The sequence below is a fragment of the Arvicanthis niloticus genome, chromosome 14, assembly GCF_011762505.2.
Source record: "Arvicanthis niloticus isolate mArvNil1 chromosome 14, mArvNil1.pat.X, whole genome shotgun sequence".
Taxonomy (NCBI): Eukaryota; Metazoa; Chordata; class Mammalia; order Rodentia; family Muridae; genus Arvicanthis; species Arvicanthis niloticus.
The window spans coordinates 30,523,061-30,543,504 of NC_047671.1; the positions used below are offsets into that span (position 1 = coordinate 30,523,061).

The 20,444-nt window shown below is 40.4% G+C and overlaps 1 protein-coding gene across 1 annotated transcript in view; it reads left to right on the top strand.

The window, feature by feature from the left end:
- The window catches only part of Fbn2 (fibrillin 2), a 208,441-nt gene that overhangs the window by 9,950 nt on the left and 178,047 nt on the right, over nt 1-20,444 (top strand). Inside the window, exon 5 of the mRNA XM_034518514.2 lies at nt 9,063-9,158. Within this exon, the coding sequence (XP_034374405.1) occupies nt 9,063-9,158 (96 nt within the window). The remainder of the gene's footprint in view (nt 1-9,062; nt 9,159-20,444) is intronic.

The window sequence follows — 20,444 nt, forward strand, 5'->3', positions numbered from 1 at the left end:
TGCTCAACCTGAGTCTAAGTCTTCCTGCATGATAGCCAGGTTTTCTGTAGCTGAGACAGAGCCTAGATCCTCTTTTGACTTTATCATTTGAGACAGGATCTCACTAAACTATCCAGGCTGTCTTTGACCTCACCAGCTGGCCCAAGCTGGCCTAGAACTTGTGATCCTCCACCCTCAGCCTCTTTAGTAGCTGGGATGCATAGGCCTGTACTACCTATCCCAGCTAAGATTAACATAATTTTAAGTACATATGAAGAACATTAAAGAAGGTTGAATCACATGTAGAAAGCTCATCCATGTTACTTCATTTATATTTTACGAGCACCTAGACATTCTTTGAACTCCCATATTTCTAGCATAGGGGAATGATGTCAAGTGTGCATGAGCATCTACTTTTTATTACATCATTTATTTTTTGTTGCAGCTCAAAATGTTTCTTGATTCTGATAAGCACCTATAACATGGCATTTATCACCTTCGCCATTTTTGAGTTACAGCTCGGAGGCACTGGTCCACTCTCACTGCAGGGCAGGCATCACTACCCCATCTCCAGGATGTCTGTGCTGTCAACTGAAGCTGTATGCCCTGAGATCACTGTCCTCATTTTCTTCTCAACCCAAGTCCTGGCACATGCCATTTTTCTAGCTTGACAACACTTTATAAAGTGTAATAAAAAGGACGTATACACACAGGATTTTTCCTTTTATCACTGGCTCAATTTACTTAGCCCCATAAATTCCGGTTTTACTCAAGTTATACCATGTATCAGAATTCCTTCCTCTTAAAGACTGCATTACTCTCTGGAATTCATTATTCATTCATTCATTCTGTCTATCTATCTATCATCTATGAATCTACCCATCTATGTCTTTCTGTCTCTGTTGTTCTGTCTCTGTCTCTTTCTGTGTGTTTCTGTGTGTCTGTCTCATGTATATGTATGTGTCTGCCTCATTTCTCTCTCTCTCTGTGTGTGTGTGTGTGTGTGTGTGTGTGTGTGTGTGTGTGTGTATGTGTGTCTGTGTGTATGTCACTGTTTACACATCTGTTGGTGAACATTATGTTCATTCATTTTTTGGCTATTGTAAATGATTCTGTTGCAAATGCCATTTTACACAAAACTATTTGAGTCCTGATTTCCATTCTTTGGTATATAGACCCAGATACGGAGTTGCTGGACATAGGGAAGTTCTGTTTTTAAAGTATTTGAGGAAGAGCTATACTGTTTTCTGTTACGGCTGCAGGAGTTATTCCTGACACGATGCAGGAAAGCCCAGGTTACCACGCTAACACTTGGTGCTTTGTTTTTCTTTTTTAATGAAAACTACCCTAATAGGTAAGAAGCAGTGTTGTATTGTGGTTCTAGTTATTTTTAATATTGCCTTCTAGGTGTAATTGTCGATTTATGAACACTGCTGCAAAGGTGTAAGATAATCTCAAGAAAAGAAATCAGTTTACATTCTGGTAAAGGCAAGAATAGACCAACTCAAAGATTAGATAATACATATTTTAGTGTTTGCTTCCTTTGTTACAAAGACTGGATGCTGCCCCTGTGTAAAGATGGCCACAGGCTTGTGTTTTCCAAAGGAGAGTTAAGGGACATAGGTAGATATGAAAGCCAGATCCTTTTGATGGTGGCTACTTGTTCCCAGAATACATTGCAAACAGAACTTGCTTGGGGCCAGTATCTAAACAGGACCAATAAAGGGAAAGGAAGGAAACAGGGGCCCTTCCTTAATCACCTTAAATATCCAGCCCAGATCCTGTTTAGCAGGGCCCCAGTCTTAGGGCTCCTCCCATCAAGAATGGATACTTTTGCTTTCAAAAGCAGCTCAGTGTTCTATCTTTCCTGGATGTTTAATTCTTTGTCCACCACAGGGAATGAGTAATTTCCATTGAGGATCAATGACACCCTATTACAATACATGGGAACTCTGACTTACTCAAGGTTTCAGACCTGACCAAAAATCGGAGACTCAGAACTGGCTGCTCTCTGAGATCCTCTTCTGGGAGAGGGGAGCACACACACACACACACACACACACACACACACACACAACCATTGAGGAGAGAGAGCCCCCTCTCAATACTCACGAAGGCTAGCATTATCGTAAAGAGAGCAGAGGATTGGGTGCCATTGTATCAGGGTGTTTTGATCTCTTATGGGTAGACAGATATTTCTCCTTGGAGATAGTAGAGGCTTCTGTTACACCCCCTAAGGCAAGAGACAGGGCATGCCCATCCCCAAGGAACCAACTGTCTTCCTAGAGAGGAAGGCTGGGGAGGATTTTTCACTCCATATGCGTGGGAGAGACCCATGTAGAAGGTCACAGTGCTCAGTGGCTTTTACTCTATACCCAACTCTTAGGTCCCTGTGCTGTAACTCAAGGGTTGGCATCTGGTTGTAGGTGGATGGGAAGACGTGATCAGTTCTGTTTTTGAACCACTGCAGCATGTAGGCAAAACTTGAAGTAAAAAGGTATTGCCCAGTGTACTTTAAATTGAGGTGGAGCATGTCTGAAATTCAAATAGAGGCCCTGAGTGAGCTACAGGGAGTGTTCTGTCTCTGTGTAGTCGACCTTGTCTGAGGAATGACAGTTCTTTCAAGTGCCCCCTTCACTCACACACCCTTTCTTCTGTCCAGATCCCCCATACACCTGTTGTATATACAAAGCTCTTTGCTGGCCTTTGGAGGTCCTCAAGCTGACAGGGGCGTGGGGGAGAGAACAAAGGAGGCACTGGCTGTGGAGTTGTGGATGGGTTCCAGAGGTAGAAGGCTTGTCTAAACAGACAGGGCCCGGGGTCCATCCCCAGCAGCAGAGCAGTCAGTTATGGAGGACAGACATTTGAACTGAAGAGTTTTCCCAGCTGTGTGCTTCTGTCACTAACATGGCTAGACCTGGTAAGCTCATGTGAATTGGTGGAAGCCTAGGTTCAGATGCTAGACCAGCTACCATCCGTGGCAGCTCAAGGCAAGAAGGAAAAGACTCCTTGGCTGGGGATGAAGACTCCACTGGTCTTAATGCCTGGCCTTTCTGCCTGAAATTTTCAAGCCCCATCCCTTCTCTCTAATTGAGATAGAATATTCTTTCCCTCCTGCTACTTGCTATTGCTCGGCCCTGTTTTTCTTGTCTCTTTCTTCTTGCCATGGCATTAACAGTCAAAGGGAAAAAAGCACCCTGGTGTTCTCTAGATATGGGGTGCATGTGGTAAATTAGTCACCCCAGGTGCTTTTCATGCTTGCTTATAGATTATAAAATAGAGGTAAAAAGAAAAAAAAAGGTTAACTTGAATGCTTATTTCAAAGGTGTTTTCGATGGTATATCTTACCCAGGCTAGATAAGATTAAAGTTTTATTAAGGTCACAGGGTACCAAAGAGTCATATCATATCATATCATATCATATCATATCATATCGGCAAAGGCAAATGTGAACAGGCTCTGCCTTCTTCATGCTCACTAATGAGGAAGGTGTGCATGCCCATGTTGGGAATGAACTGAGTTATCAGACAATCACCTACTTTTCTCATGATTGCTCAGGACAAAAGGAGCAGGAGATGGTACATCTCTGGAGCAGGCCTTGGAGAAGGAGACCAAGGGGAACATCTGGAAGATGTTCCAATATATTTCCTTTTGTCTTTTGTTGCCCAGTGGTAACTGTTTTAGCATATCTAACCAGATGAAAGACACAGGTACTTTTCCTAGTTCAGCTTTCTGCTCTGAAAGGGAGACTGTGACATCTTTAGAACCACTGAGAAGAGCAGAGCATCAAGTGATTGATTGTTTAGAGAATTCTTAGGCCTGTCCTTGCCCTGGTCGTTTTCAGCATGGATTCAGTACCCAGATATACTTGGGGTCTAAAGAACAAGAGGAGGGTGTCTTGTCTGTTTCTCACACATGAAGGAACAGCTGTGGAGTGAAAAGTCCTACAGAAGAGTAATCTCTGGCTGGCCCCACTGTCAACCTTACTGATGCTAGGCTCTCTAGTTGGAGGAATCTATTAGGCAGTGAGTTCCCAGCCAGGATACATGGGAGCAGCTCTTTCCTAAGTCTCATAGGATGGAGTCTTTTGTTGGCTTTTGACACAGGGACAGTAGAAGCCATGGTGCAAGCAAAGCCTTAGCTGGTAAATCCAGTAGTTAGCAAATAAGGTGAGGGTGGTAGCTGGTAGTCAGGAGGGATGGGAAGTGTTTAATATGACATTTTCTTTTAAGTTGTCTTATATGGAAAGGGTGTTGAGAGTGAAGAAGGAGATGATGATTTGCAGTCTTTGAACCCAGAAAAGTCCTTAAAATAACAATCTTTGGTGACAGGAGGGCCAGAAAAACATTTAGACTCTGTTATAACATTGCCCAAAATGTGAGCAGTGCTCTTTAGGAATGTCACTGTGTGTCCTTCTCTCTGCATGGCACAGCGATACTGCACAATTAGGGAAGAGGACTGACAGGTAAATGAACAGGTGAGAGTCTATTCTGGCTACTTTCTTGTCAGCTTGACACAGGCTGGACTCATCTGGGAAGAGGGAACCTCAACTGGGGAGTTGCCTCCACCCAATGCTGTAGGCAGGTTTGTGGGGCATTATTGATTGGTGATTGATAGGAAGGGTCCAGATCAGTGTCGTAAGTGCCACCCCCCACCCCAGGGCAGAAGGTCCTGTGTTGTATAAGAAAGCAGGCTGAGCAAGGCAGTAAACAGAGTTCCTTGATGGTCTCTGCTTTGGTACCTGCCACCAGGTTCCTGTCCCAGCTATGTCTCATCATCAACTATAAGGGTCTATAAGCCATTTTCCCCAAGTTGGTTTTGGTCAGTGTTTTATGATAGCAACAGAAACATAAGTTGTGTGTATTCCAGTGTAAATTTAGTTCAAAGGTCTAGGATGAGAAGAAAGGGAATGCATATTTACATGCAGGTCGCAGTCTCTGTGATTGTGTGGGGAGAGCATCCTGGATACAAGGAAAAGCAAGTTCAGAGATGCTGTGGCAGAAACAGACTCCGTGGACTGTGAAAACAGTGACAGGACCTCTGTGGATGGAGTGAGACAGGGACAAATGACAATGGCAGGAGACAGATCTGGACAGGAAGGTTTGGCTTACTAGTCCAAGGGAATAAACCTGACCGTCTCCCAAGCATGATGGGAAAACAATGCATTTTCAGTGGTCAGGTGTCCCAGTTAGGGTTTCTGTTACTGTGATGAAATGCCATGACCAATTTGCGGAAGAAAAGGTTTATTTGACTGAAGCTTCCAACTCACAATTCATCATTGAAGGAAGTCAGGACAGAAACTCAAACAGGGAATGAGCCTGGAGGCAGGAGTTGATGAAGAGACCATGGAAGAGTTCTGCTTAGTGGCTTGCCTCTCATGCCTTGCTCACCCTGCTTTCTTATAGAACCTAGGACCACTAGCCCAGACATAGCACTACCCACAATGGACTGGGCTCTCCCCCATTGATCACCAATTAAGAAAATATTCTTCAGGCTTCCCTGAAGCCTAATCTTATGGAGATAATTTCTCAGTTAAGGTTCCCTCCCCGCAGATGACTTTAGCTTGTGTCAAGTTGACTTAAGACTAGCCAGCACATCAAGTGCTGTGATCTAATTAACATTGTCACCTCAGATGCCATATTGACACCAATTGGCTTGTGAGGGGGACAGGAAGGAAGCAGAGGAGGGGATGGACACAAGGCCACCATGACAGCAAAAGTACTGGTGACAGCATAGGTCACACTTGTGCTTTGGAAGTCATTTGTGGACCAGGTATGACGGGTTGAAAAAAAAATAAAAATAATTTAAAGGCTGATGATTATCAGTGGATCCTGGCTGGCTGATAATTCTTTATGTGGGATCATCTCACAGGGAGACTAGGTGGGCAGAGACTGGTGGAGAGCAATTGTTGTGTTAGGTCTAGACTAGAGATGTGCTGGACTTCCAAGTACACTCACCTGTCGACAGAGTTCAAAGGACAGGTGTCAAGACAGAAACATCAATTGGATGTATTTGGATTAAAATTTCATCTATAATATTTTAATTGTAAGTATAGATAATAATTAGACTATTACAGATGAAATAATAGACTTGAAGTCAGAGCCTTAGGTGACCTCATTATTTTGATATAGACAAGGGGCATGAAACTTGGATGAAGAAAATAGGCTGAGAACGGGCAGGCCTGATTCCCTGGAGGAAAATTCACAGTATCATCTTGTGTTGTCCTGCATCATGGAAGTTTATTTCTTCTTTTAAACATCTTAACATAGTTGAGAATGTTATTTTTATGTGATATGTCTGTAGAAGTCACAGCCATAATTTTAGACTCAGCTGGAGTGGTACAGGAGTCTGGCTCATGAAAATATGCACCTGTCATATGGCCTTGCACAGAGCAGGTGCCAGGGACATGTATGACATGAAGTGTTCTTTAAGCATCCAAGCTCCTCCTGTAGGGGAGAGCGTGCTCTGTCCTTCAGGCTGATGCCAAGCGGTGCTCTTGTTGCAGATGCCGTGTTCTCATTGCAGAGGTAGCTGGCAGCTTGGACAGCAGCTTCCGCTCCTATGGAGTCTGCTCTGTCCTCCCTGCCCTTCCCTTTTTGCTCCCACACTAGGTACAAGCTTATTCTTAGTGGGTGGCCAGTATTTCTTGCAGGGTAGAAATTTGGATGTGTTCAAGTGTCTTTCCAGCAGTATTTCGGCTGTAAGGTACTATTTCCAGATTCATTTATTACAAAATATTAATCTATAGAGTATTTCTGCTTTTCTTTTGTTGATGCTCTTTAGTATAACAAGTCTCCTATTTCATGCAAGTGTTTCATAGCAAAATAAAATAGCAGTTAAGAATACAGAAAAAAAGACCACATGTGGTGTGCATGCTCTTAATCCCAGCACTTGGGAGGAGAGGTAGGCAGATCTCTGTGACTTTGAGGCTAGGCAAAACTACAAAGCGAGACCCTATCTCAAAACAAACAAACAAACAAACAAAAACAGCCTCCCTAAAAAAATGTCACCACAGGAATATAAAAAAGCCATATTATACTTTTGGCCTTCCATGATGGTTTACTTAATTCTCACAACACTGTGGGCTGAGACCACCCGCTGTGATGAGCAGACATGCTAAGTATCAGAGAGATTAAAATGCTGGTATGGAGGATAGGACTTACTGCTCATTACACCTGTGTGCCTGGCAATGTGGCAGGAAAGGGTGTTGAGAAGAGCTGTCACAGGGCAGGGTTGCACCAGTTACCATAGTGCATGGAGGGAGGATCTTGAGTGCAGCTAACTGTTCCTCTTATGCAATTGACAGGCTCGGGAGCCAATGACTTGCAGTGTAATGAGTTCCAAGTCTTTCTGTTCCCAGGACCGTTAGCAATACTCACCGTGTTAGAAATTTAGCATGGGAAGTGCAAGAACTATTTGCCACCTCATTTTATTTGGTGTCGTGTCATTTGGTATCAACCCGTGTCATATGTCCACATAATATATTTTTATGAGCAATAATTCTACTTTCTAAACTTCCAAACATAGTGTGAAGAAATAAAGATGTATCGGTCTAACTCAGATAGGTTAGGCTAGGGTTACCTCGTAAGTGGCCAGCCTCTGCAGGAGAGGCCAAATCTTCATCAGTACTATCTTCCTGTCTGGGTTTGGAGAACTCAAAGAAGCTAGCCTCCTGCTTGCTCATAGGTCCCAGTCATGGGCAGTCAGATTCTCCCCGTTTGTGTCTTTGTGATTTGAGGGAATGCTGCAGATATATGTGTACCTGGATGGCAGAGATTTCGAATGCCTTTCCCAGTTCATTTTAATTTGGGAGGGGGAGATGGTGTCTCACTGAAGTTGGAACCACCATTCAGCTAGGATGGCTGGCCAGGGAGCTCTAGGAATCTGCCTGTCTCTACCCCTACAGTGCTAGGATCAAAGGGGCACCAGACTTTTTGTGTGGTTGCTAAAGTCCAAAGTCGGGTCCTCATTCTTGCACAGCAAGTACACTCTTGGCTGAGCCATCTCCCCTGCTCGGACTGTATTTTTTCCAAAGGCTGATACAGTACCAAGAGGCTGTGTCTGGGAAAGTGGTTGTCATTTAAACTTTCTTCCACTTGATACATTTAAAGAAGATTCCTTGCATTTTCGTTAATCACATTCAATTAGAGTTATTCTTCTGCAAAGAATGTGTCGGGCAGTTGGGACATCCCCGATCCAAATCTAGTGATTGTTTACAATTGAGCCTTCAAATACTGGCAGTTGGTTCCAAGAATTACACACTCCTTAGAGATCTCTGGGAAGTTTCTGTTCTATTTGACATTCCTGTCCGCCCCCATCTGTCTCTCATGGCCCTCGAGGTCTTCATCCCCCCTTTTCCTGACCTTTATGTTTATCCATCTAACTGTTGGCTAGCCTCAGTTTTCAATGCAATGGTGTGTCAGAAGTGCTGCTTAGAAACATGACGTGTTAGGTGTAAAGAAGCAGAAGACATGGTTCCTGGGGAGACACATTTCTCCAGAGCCGTAGAGCATCATGCCTTGCATGAAAAATACAACTGCAAGAAGTAACTCTGTTGTCATTAACCTGGCTATGCATTTAGGCAAAGAAAATATCTTCTTCCCAAGTGCTATGACTGGGAGGGCAGCAGCCATGCTATCTGCTATGAGTGGTGGTGATGGGTGAGAAAGGAGCCAGGTGGCTACACCTTCAGCCTACGCCTATGCTTACTGAGTATCTTAGTTTTGATATGTACCTTAGTTAAAGGGCATGTGAATGTATTTTGGCCCTTATGTCCCAATAGAAAAGGCGATAGACTAGTGAATAGTGATCTTCTGACTCTGTGAGCATCAGACCCAGCCAATCTTCATGAATCTGATAAAGAAAAAAAAAAACTTATAGTGTTTGTTTGATGATCAGATCTATGCACTGTTGAAGCATCTCCATCTGACCAATCAGACGCATTCGCTTGTGTTTTAGAGAAGTGACTGTATGTAAGATGTTCTCTTGGCAGTATCATTGTAGGATCTTGCTGACCTTAGATTAAAGGTGCTGTTTAATAAGCTGTCTCTTGGTAATTTTTTTTTGTGTGTGTGTATCTGCAGCTGTCTGTGAGAATGGATGCCAGAATGGTGGGCGATGCATCGGCCCTAACCGCTGTGCTTGTGTTTATGGATTCACCGGGCCACAGTGCGAAAGAGGTAAGAGGGAAGAAGAGACCGTGGAGTGCGGGGGAACTGACATTTTCAAAGTTTATTCTATAACTTTTATTATTATAATGAAGAATGCATGTTTATGGTATCCAATGAGACCTTGTCTAATGAAATACGTATTGTTTGGCTCCAGTAGCTTGAATGGTAAGATTTGGGGCAGCAAGCGTATCAGTGGTTTCATGACAATGACCCTAGTCTGAGAGGCCAGTTCAGAAGCAGTCGCTTCAGGGTGATGCTAACTGATTGGCCTATGGCAGATTCTCATCATATTCATTTCTTCTCTGGACACTGTTGGGAAAACACTGTCTGCTGTAAATAATAATAATAATAATAATAATAATAATAATAATAATAATAATAATGGCAGCAATATGTCCCTGGCTGAACTCCATAAAATCTGACACAAGTTGTCCTAATAATAAGAACACACATTATATTCCATAACACCAGTCCAGAGCTCCTAGGCTTCATATCAAATGTAATCAAGGCTTCTGGTGTCTTATTCCTCTTCTCTTGGACTTGCATTCTGTGTGCTTCTGTTTGGCCATACTCGGGATGCTAGAGTGTTTTCATATTGGTTGTTTGTTTTGTGGTTGTATGAGTACTGCCGTTATTACTGAGGCAACACAATTCCTTGTTCCATCTGTAGAGAGCAACTTCTCCTCTAACTGTTTCTGGGTCAGGTGGAGTCTTCAGAGATATTTCATGCTGGTGAGATTGAGCTTAGGTTCTGCACAACAGTTCATGGTGAAAGTAAAGCATTATGATGGTTGTGGATTCAGCAGCCATTCCTGCAGCATGCTATGGAATAAGCCTCGCCAAAGCCACATGTGAGGAAGAACTGGGTATGGGAACCTAGCCACACTTCCTTTAGGCAAGACAGCTAAGAAAGTATCCTGTGCTGAGTACTGTGTCTCCATCAACAGTCATTAAAGCCATTATAAAAATCATCTTACAATAATTTCCATAGCAACTAAACCTGTTTCCTCTCAGCTGCCGGGAACAGCCAGCACTGATGCTCTAACAATGCAGCCATATAGCCTGATAGCAGGTGTGGCCACCGTGATCCACCAAAGAAGCTAAACCTTATAAAGTGTAATAAATAACTGCTTAGTGCTGAGCCATGAGAGCAACCATACGTTTAGATTAAAAGTAATATTACATTATCACATTGCTAGCTAGATACAGCTTCATGTTTATTTTCTGTGGGCTGTGGTGACATCTAAAGGCACATAGAACTTTGCTGGAAAATTAAAGTGTATGGTGTTAATGTCAGTGGAATGATGATACAGGTATACTGTGCAAAGAATCTTTAAACTGTGAATATACCTTGTACTTTAAAACTGATACTCATCATTTTTAGAAAAAATTCATCTTGGCATTTAGCGTAAGTCTTGAGAATAAATTGGGAAATTTGAATAATCTGGTGAAGTATGAGAAGTTAGACTTAGGCCAACTTTTACCATATGTCTGTGTGTGTGCACATTGAGATATTTGTTCTATCCCTAATGTAACTGAGATTTCTTGGGGCTGAAGTACATTCCACAGATGACAGAGTTCATCATTATTCTTCGGATGAATTCTAAAGCTTTTACCAGATGTTCTTATTAGGGGAGGGAAAATGAATTGTGACGTGTTAGCAAAAATTGTTTGAATGGAGTAACACAGATTCCCTAAACGATGTGATTTAAAGACCACAGGATACAAGATGATAAACTTAAAAAGGCAAACACAGTCCTGACCAGTGGAAACAATGTTTGAAACTCTGCAATTCTTTTGTTTCAAAGCAGGATTCAAATTAGTTTCTAACAGGCCCAGAGATGGCTGTGTCCTTCAGCAGGGACTTCCAGGCATTACGTCACCATTCTGCAACAGTTACTCATTCGCTGCTTACATGTTGCATGCACAGTAGCATGTTTGCAGAAGGAATTATAAAATTAATCCGATAATGAATTGATCTTAAGGATACTTTTAAAAAACTTGTTTAAAAAAAAATGTTTTTAATCACTGCCCTTCCGCATTGAAAATACAAAAGCTTCATGTCCTTCTAAGAAGCAGTCAGGAATTTCTACTCCTAAATTGCAGCCATGAACTTTAATCTTTCAAGGACACATTTATTTTTCAGGTGATTTTTTTTTTACATGTACATGATAATTTTTATAAACCCGGAGTTTCTATTCTCCCTTCAGAACTATCGTAACTACTGTATACCTTAGGATTGATCCATTTATGTTGAATAAATAGGTTAATTTGCCTGTTGATAGTAAAGTCCATGCTCTCAGTTACTGATTTCAGAATACATGTTCTTTATTATATATATATTATATTATATATATATAATATATATTATATATATATTATATATATATAATATATATATATTATATATATATATATATATATATATATATAGAGAGAGAGAGAGAGAGAGAGAGAGAGAGAGAGAGAGAGAGTTAGTTTTATAAAGTCAAGGAAAATTTCCCTGCTTCATGTGGAATACATATAATTTCCCTTTAAACTAGCCTCCTGGGCTCAGGCATCCCATAGAACAGGTCTGCTTTTCCAGCTATCTGGGTTCTGGTAGACTACTCTCTGGAATCAGGCAGAGACTGCATATAGCTAATGACTGGCATGATTAAGCTATTTTACTTGAGTCTTGGAGCTGTAAGCTGAAACTCTGGAGTCTCTTGTCTTTATGATACACACAGTGACCTTTTATAGTTAGCAGAAAAAGAGGGAGAGGCCTTGTGGTCACATGCTGACTGTAAAGTGCAGACAGCTCAGCCATGTCCAGGGCACATAAAAGTATTTCATTATTTTTGCTTCCTTCACCAAATAGATGGGGGAAAAAATGTACTTCCTATTCACCTGAGGAAAAAACAAGAACAGAAATCAGCATTATAGCATAGGCCTCAATGTTCCCTCGAGCATACCTTGTTTCTTAGCAACAGAAATTTCAAGGATACAAAAAGGAATTAAGGAAGTCCACCTAAAGGATGTTTAGACACACTAAAATGATTATGTGATTCCTAATGTGTCTGCTCACAGTCCCTTTTTAAAACCTCTTTGACCTCAGTGAAAACTTATTTAATGATTGAATTTCCTTTGAAACATCCCCTGAAGAGCGTCTGGTAAAAATATATGTCACACCCTCTTAGTTACATGCAAACTGCAACTACAGATTATTTTTGTCATGTGAAATGTGTTTTTCGTAAGAAAGCATTTAATTCTGTACAACTTCAACTACTCTGATACCTAGTGACGTTGTCTTTGATGTTTAAGTCTTCCCAACACTACCAGAAGAAGGTGCTTTTTAAAGGTGGGTCCTAGATTAGATTTTGAATCAACATATTCAGAAAAATCCTTCCAAAGTGTGCATTTACAAGGGCGTGGGATTGTGAGATCACATCAGTTATACTGCTTGTGATAGCGAAGCTTTCTTTAGGGAAGGTATATATAATTGATTCCATGTTTCGGCAGCTCTCATGAAATCATACAGTTGTACAGACAGGTACATGAACTCATTGTCCAAAGGGATGCTGAGGCAGAGTCCTCTAGTGTTCCTGGTGCCTTGGAGCCACAGGGCTCTCATGTCTACCTACAGTGATTTCCTTGTAACCATCCTGATTGGTTGAATCTCCTACACTGTTTCTCCCCTATTTAACAGGGACATATAAAGCATGCTTGCATGCACGTGCTCACACACACACACACACACACACACACACACACACATACACACACACCATATTACCTGGTTAGGTATGAATGTGACATCAGCACCTTCTCCAACAGATCCAATTGTAGTCGCCACTAGAGTAGACATGATTACAACCTCAAGCCTCATTAGAAAGTTGTGAATCCTCTGCATGTTTGTTTGCCCCCTCATATGTCAAGAACTAAGGTAATTGTGATAGTCAATAAACCACTTAGACCTTGTCTATATTCTCAAAAAAAAAAAAAAAAAAAAAAAAAAAAAAAAACCAAGAGAAGAACCACTTTAGAGTTTCTCTGAATTCTGGGAATTATGTAGACAAACCCCAAGTTGTAAATAACTCATACATTTGTTATCCTGTATTGATTTCCCAGACTAGAAATTTATTATAATGAATACATGGTGGGCTTCTATAGTAACACAGAGAATAAATAATACGTGCAGAAATGTGTGATGGGAGAAGCAAACCTACAGATATCTGCAGGCAGTAGATTTGATACTTTCAAGGATACTTTTCAATGGACTACTCTTTATTTAAACTATACTTTATTATACTTTTAAAACAAACAGGAATATGCATATACTATAAGGTAATTGAGAAAAGGATACAAGATGAAAGGAAAAGTTGCAGTTATTCATAATTCTCAGGCTCAAGGTTAATTACTATTTATTTCCTAAATAATTTTAGCTTCTCGTTCTTATTGATCATAAAGTATTTCCAAAGGATGGAATCTTGCCATTCTTCCTAGAATCTGCTCCTCCGAAATTCGAAACATTCTTTCTCTCCCTTCTCCTTTGGCGCTGTTAAATACACCATGGGCTTTGATGGCTGTATTACATACTGTAGTTATAAAGATGAAGCTACATTGGTACACCAAGCCTCTGCTCTTTATAAAGCCATTCCCCAACCCCACAGACAGGGAGGTTTTGCTCAGGTCAGCCCTGTAGCACTGTGATTATGAAAATCAGAAGATATATGAAAATCAGGAATCCAGCTCAAGACCTCAGCCTTGGTCCCACCTTCGCATGTGTCTGGCCAGGCCATCTTCTGTCATTTCACATTTAAGATCATTTCCAAGTGTATTTAACCTTGGTTTTGTTTTGGATTCAGCTCTGTGCAATAAGCATCTCTGTGACTAAATCAGCATTCTGAGCTATATTCTTAGACTATATCATATAAATATAACAAGGACTTTGCAGGGTATTTGAGAACAATGGAGACTTTGACATGTTCTGCTCATTTCCATGGAAAAGCTCACTGTGGTTCATTCCGTGGTCAGTGTGTTTGGAAAAATCTTTTCTTGTTCTAAAAATCTTAAGAGTGATTATTTTCAAGCTTTTGGTATTTTATTTCTTTTCATCTTTTCAGCCACAAATTAGAATATATGACTACTACAAAGCTCCTTTTATTTAGAATATTTAACTTTACTAGCTCAAACATTTAAGAACTTATCAAGTATTGAGCTTGGAAATCTAGTAATGAGGAAATAGTGTATATTCCATTCATAAGAAGCTCATTGTGTATTTAGGGACCAGGACTATCAATCTTCTTCAAACACAAAGATACAATTTTCATGGTAGACACCATAATAGGAATGGAAGGAAGTCATGAGTTCAGAGATGCCTCTCAACTTTAGGCAATTAGAACAGTGCTCTTGTCAGCAATGAAAATCTAGACTGAAAAACGGGATGTATAGTTTTCCACCACAGCAACACGCCATTAGACTATCGCTTATACTTGCTAGTACAAATGATATTATGGTTTAGTCTTACACTAATGTTATTTAGGCTGCATAATTAGTCATGTTACTGTAGTGTGCTAGGCCAGTTTTCCCCTGGAAGTGTATTTCCCTTTTCTTTCACACTGAAGATTTAGTAGAAATGGAATTTGCAAAGAAGAGACATTATGGAGTATAAATGTTAAACCCACATATACTTATGTGCCTGTGAGGACCCACATCTCACCACTGTGCTCGCATGCTTACACACACACACACACACACATACACACACACACACACACACACACACACACACACACACACAATTTCTGTTCCAGCAAGGCTATTAACCTTGTACACTTTAAGCTAAACTTAGCCTTAAATGGGCATCAGAGAAATACCAGAAGATCTGTGAGAACTTTATGTTTTGGCACCAGCTCAGATGGCATCTTTATCTTGAATGCCATTAAGAAGACAAGGGGCAGATGGGGGTGGAGCAGACTCTAAGGAGCAGAAGCAAAAGAAGAGAAGAAAAATAAAAGATGACAGGGATGGAAGAAGGCGTGGTCACTGAGGCATGTGATGCTTGTGTGCGAGGCGAACAAAGATTTGGGGTTTGGAGAAATCAATTCTTGAATAGGTTTATCTGGGAAGGGCCCTGACTTTCACCTCTCTGTTCTTAACTTAAGCTTCTCTGTTTACGTCTGAAGAATAAGGCATTCTCCACTTCAACATCAGATCAGATGGCATTACGTTAACACGTCTGGAAACTAGGCAAAGCTTCCGTACCATATATAAACTCATAAAACTTAATTGTCATAACATATTGCTATGTAGGAGTTTGTTGAAAGGAGTTAAATACATCTGTGTAGAGTGAGCATTATATAGCAAATATAACTTTTGCCCAAAGATCTAAGACAAATAATACTTGTTTCTAGGAGTGAATATAGCCTTGTAATTTCACCTTAGAATTATTGGGAGGATTAAAAGTAATGAAACCTGACACATAATTAGTGTGCCCCACCACGCAGCAGGCATCCACTGTTATATATTGTGTCTTAGGAACGTTGGGTGCAGTAGAACTTCAGAGGTTGGTATTGCCCTGGGTGGCATCGCTTGCCTTCTCTGACACCTGCTTCTATATAGGTAATAAGTTTCTGTGGGAATTAAGTGACAATAAGAAAGCTTGACATCTCACAGATGATGATATTGATAGTTTTAATGACTGTCCAAGTTATCAAAAAGATGGATGTGATGATTTAAATCCTGTGTAGGAGAACCGACTTGGGCCAAGTTGTAGAGGTAACGTTTAATGCTGCTTCCCTTAAAAGGAAGGACTTCAAATAAATGGGAACATTTTAGCGAATCTCACCTTCATGAAATGGGAATCAGTGGAGGAAGTTCCTAGCTGGTGTTTGGCACAGAAAAGGTGCTATAGCTCTAAAAATCACGAAGCCACATCAGGGATCTGCACACTTAGACATGATGGTCGTAATAGGTATGGTGAGGAGAAGCAAATGACTTAGCATTCCAGACTCTCACTCCTTGCTCTGGTTCATGGTACAGGAATTCTTAGCAACACCAGTTTCTATCTGTGTTATTTTGTAACAATATAAGGTTGACTAGAAAATAATTCTGTGCATTCTCATTACTTTGATTGTTACACAGTTGAATGATCAGACACTAGTATTGCTTATTTTGACATATTTATTTTACCTAAATATCAGAATTACTGTTACTGGTTTTTTGTCTAGTTGACCCCTTTAAAGTTCATCTGTTCCCTGTCCAAAGAATATGGTTCTTAGATTTTTCACAAAGAAGGGTCTTTGGACAGTTCAGGAGTCCACTAATCTGCATAGCTATCCCTTCTCCACTTCTTACTTATCTATGACAATTAGGCACATACGCCTTTTATTTTATCTGCCATTTATCCACTTCTGTAGCATAGCTGTGTTTATCCCTGTGTTATGTGCACAATAGCAGCAGAGGATTTTTTTTTTATCTCCACTTACCTGTATGATCCCCTGGCTTCACATCATGCAGTGCAGCTGAAGCCATGGCATGGCTGCACTGTGAGCCCATGGGATTCCAAACAGAAAGAACCAGAGAAGAAATGCAGAATAAAGGCCCTTGAGTGTTCTCAGAGTTCACATTCATGAGTGTGGTCATAATACACAGTCGATGAAAGAAAGGACAAGGCTGCAAGAAAAGACCCAGACTTCTATGTACAATGCCAGGGAAGCCAAAGTTAAAAGACTGTTCTTTATTCAGTCTTCACTGGGGGAGGGACTTTGAGTGACTTCTGGACTTGAAAGTATTTCTCCACAAAGGTCAGTCTAGGGTGACAAGATGGAATATAGGCTGGGAAGAGAGACAGCATGGAGAAGATTTTGGAGAAATCATATATATCAGAGTGTAGCAAGGTTATGTGATATATTCGCTGGAATGATGGTGTTTGTGTGTCTAAGTTATTAGCATATCTCTTAAGTAGAAAAGTATGTACTATTGAGAAATGATACCAACTGAACATTTGCTATGATTGATGCTTTAAAGTATTTTGCAGTTAGTATTGTTGCACTAACACAAAGAAAACATCTTTTAATATAATTTGTTTTAAAATTTTTAATTATTGGGGGGCACTCACCTTTGAGTGCATGTGTGGGAGCCTGAGCTTGACATTGGGTGTCTGCTCCTTCACTCTTTCACCTTAGATTTCTAAAACAGCATCTCCCACTGGACTTGGAGCTCACCTATTGGCTGGATGGGCTGGATCCACTTGTTAGCACTTCAGCATGGGTTACATACATACACCACTACATCGGCTTTTGTGTGGTTGAAGTAGACCTGATCAGTTAGCTGCTGGAGTTTCCCATGCTGTGTTACAGTTAGAAAGAACACAGGTCCAGCCTCACAGACTCCCTGAGATGCATTAAGGTAGTTGAGATTCCAGGAGACCTTGATAGCTAGAACTCTTAGGATAAAACACTAAGGAGGCGTTGAGCATACATAAGAACTGTACATACAGGGTCACACCATTCACCTTCTCTGTAATCCATGATAAGGCCATGAGGTGAGCCATCATCCTAAAACTGGAGAAGGAACAGAACAACCCAACAGCCTCAAAATGACTCTAGGGATATGCTCTTCCCTCAGACTAAGATGTAAAATCACATGGTTTCTGAGGTATAGATTTTAACACCCAGGAATGTATTTAAGGCACAAAGTGTTACAAAATAAAAAGGAATAATTAACCATAGAACAAATTTTATCCTGGTCTTGACTCTTGACTCCAAACATTAATTACTCAAAAGGATCAAATATCCATTATCTAAATTCAAAATTATTTATGTGGTTACAAAAGTTCCAAATAGAAAAGTGCTGAAAACACCGGGCATCTAGTAAGTTATTAACAATCAAAAGCTCCCAGAGAGGAAGTAACAGAGGGTAATCATAATGAACACAGAGTCACCCAGAACTAATGCAGACATTAGGATTGCAGACTAGACAATGTAAGATTGCTCTAATGATATTTTGTTTGTCCTTAACACTAGAGAAAACAGTAGCAGCACTGATACCAAACAGAACATTTAGAAATGAGCCATTAATTATTGTAGTAAGTAATATTAGTAAGGCTAAGGACACACCAAGAGAAAATATTAAAATATACCACAGAGACAGAGGCCATAAAATGTAAGGGTAGATTATTGAACTTTGTGCCAAATTCTAGCAAATTTAAGTACGTGCAGTTGGAGTTATCAGAGGAGTGGATGAAAGGAAAATAATAGTTGAAAATACCTCAAATTTTTTCATGTTGTTAACTGACATGACCAAGAATACCAATGAAGCCTAAGACAAGAAACATTTAAAATATCAAGGAACAGTATAATCACATTTCTAAAAAGGCAAGAACATTGAGAAAGTCTTCCTAGGAGCCAAAGAGGAAACAGATACATCTCTATAAAAAGGAGCGATTGAGGTAAGCCTGCTGATGCCAGCAAATTTTTGATTGGGGAGAAAGCATGTGGGAAGGTGGAGGAGCAGCATGCCCAGGGCGCTGCCTTTAAATGAAAACCCATGCAGACTTAGAAAATACCTTTCAAAAAGGGAAATGAAATAAATCAATTTTAAGATGTGAAATATAAAAACGTCACCACTGTAAAGTGTTGAAGAGAGCCTTTCAGGCCAAAGAAAAATATTACTGAGCAAAACCATTAATTTTTACACACACACAAAAATGACAAGCCTTACAGCACTGAACCATATGAGTAGATAACTTTTATTTTTAATTCTCGAGTCTTTTGAAGAAGAATCTGTCGAACCAAAAGGTAACTATAGTGTTCTTTCCTTCACCACATGGTTGGTCAATGACATTTTATAATGGAGTAGCTTCTCAAAGATGTGCTCATGAGTTCCTTCTCATCAAGGATGTGGACCTACTATCTCAAGTCTGAATTACAAGTGGTATATGTTGAATTTTGGAGATTTATATACTTGCCACTCATTTCTTTGGGTATAATACAATTATTTTCTGGCATTGAATATACTGTGAAGACACTCAGGTCTAGCCTTATTTATTTTTATTTAAGTTGTTGCCTATTTTTCTGCAATACTGAATACTTTGGCTTTTTAATTATGGACAATATTTCTTCTTTAGTATATAATTTTTAGGGATTGAGTGATCTGGAATAATAACTTCTTGAAAACCTAGTAGAACTTTTCTTCTATTATATCTTTGAGCTCAAGTTTAGGTCCTCCACTTCAGTTACATTAATACTTATCAATAAACGTAATCTGCTATGTGCTATATAATTGTTTTAATCTTTGTTAGTAAGTTGGTTTTCAACCACGTCTGTTCAGCTCACCAATTAACAATTTTATAATAATCTGCTTTCGTCTTCAGTTTCTTTAACTTTTAAGTTTTCCTGTTTTGCTTTTAAGTTTTATTACCTAGATGCTGCTCTTTTGTGTATGTATATACATATATGTATATACATATGTATATATGTATATATATTTATGTGTATGTGTGTTTTACCTTCATGTGCATATGTGTGCCACATGCATGTCTGGTGCCATTGGAGGTTAGAAGAGGACATCAGATCCCCTGGAGCAGGAACTAGGGATGTTTATGAGACACCATTTGGGTCCTGAGAACCAAACCTAGGTCCTGTGTAAGTGCTCTAAACTGCTAAACCATCTCTCCAGACTTCCAATTCATTTTCTTACATAGTTTTTAGCAGAGACTTTGTAGTGCAAAGAACTTCTGTCTACTTTTTGTTTGGGTTCCTAGTTACACTTTTCTTTCCCAGTAATGGAACAGTCTTGTTTTCTTACTCTGTGACTTAGAGTCAATAAAGCAAATTATAATATGCTGCATACATCCCACCCTGTCCTTTATCCCTCTCCCTGCAAAACCAGGCAGCTCTGACCAGAGCTTCTAATTTGCAGTAATTGGGCATAAAAGATAAAGTTTCCCTTTCTCCCTTTAGACATTACCTATACATCATTCTGTAGCTCTTGTTGGAGGCCTAGGTATTTCAGGCTCTTGGTGATCTGAGTCCCCTGGGATAGAGAAAGACCTTAGCTGGGCTATGGTAGCTTGCTGACCCCACCCCCATTTCAGGTATAATGCCTTGCTGTGAGAAGACTGCTTGCTTGGTTTAGCTTTCCCCCCTCCCTTTGTCTCCAGAGTCCACCCCTTCTCCCCCTGTTGCTGTAAAGGGCTTTACCCAGTCTCTTGCCCCTCCCCCTGAGGCTCTTTTACCCCTACATTCCTCATTTATTCTCTTCTGTTTAATGCTGGAGATAATTGGCCCTGTGTGGTGATGATCACCAAGT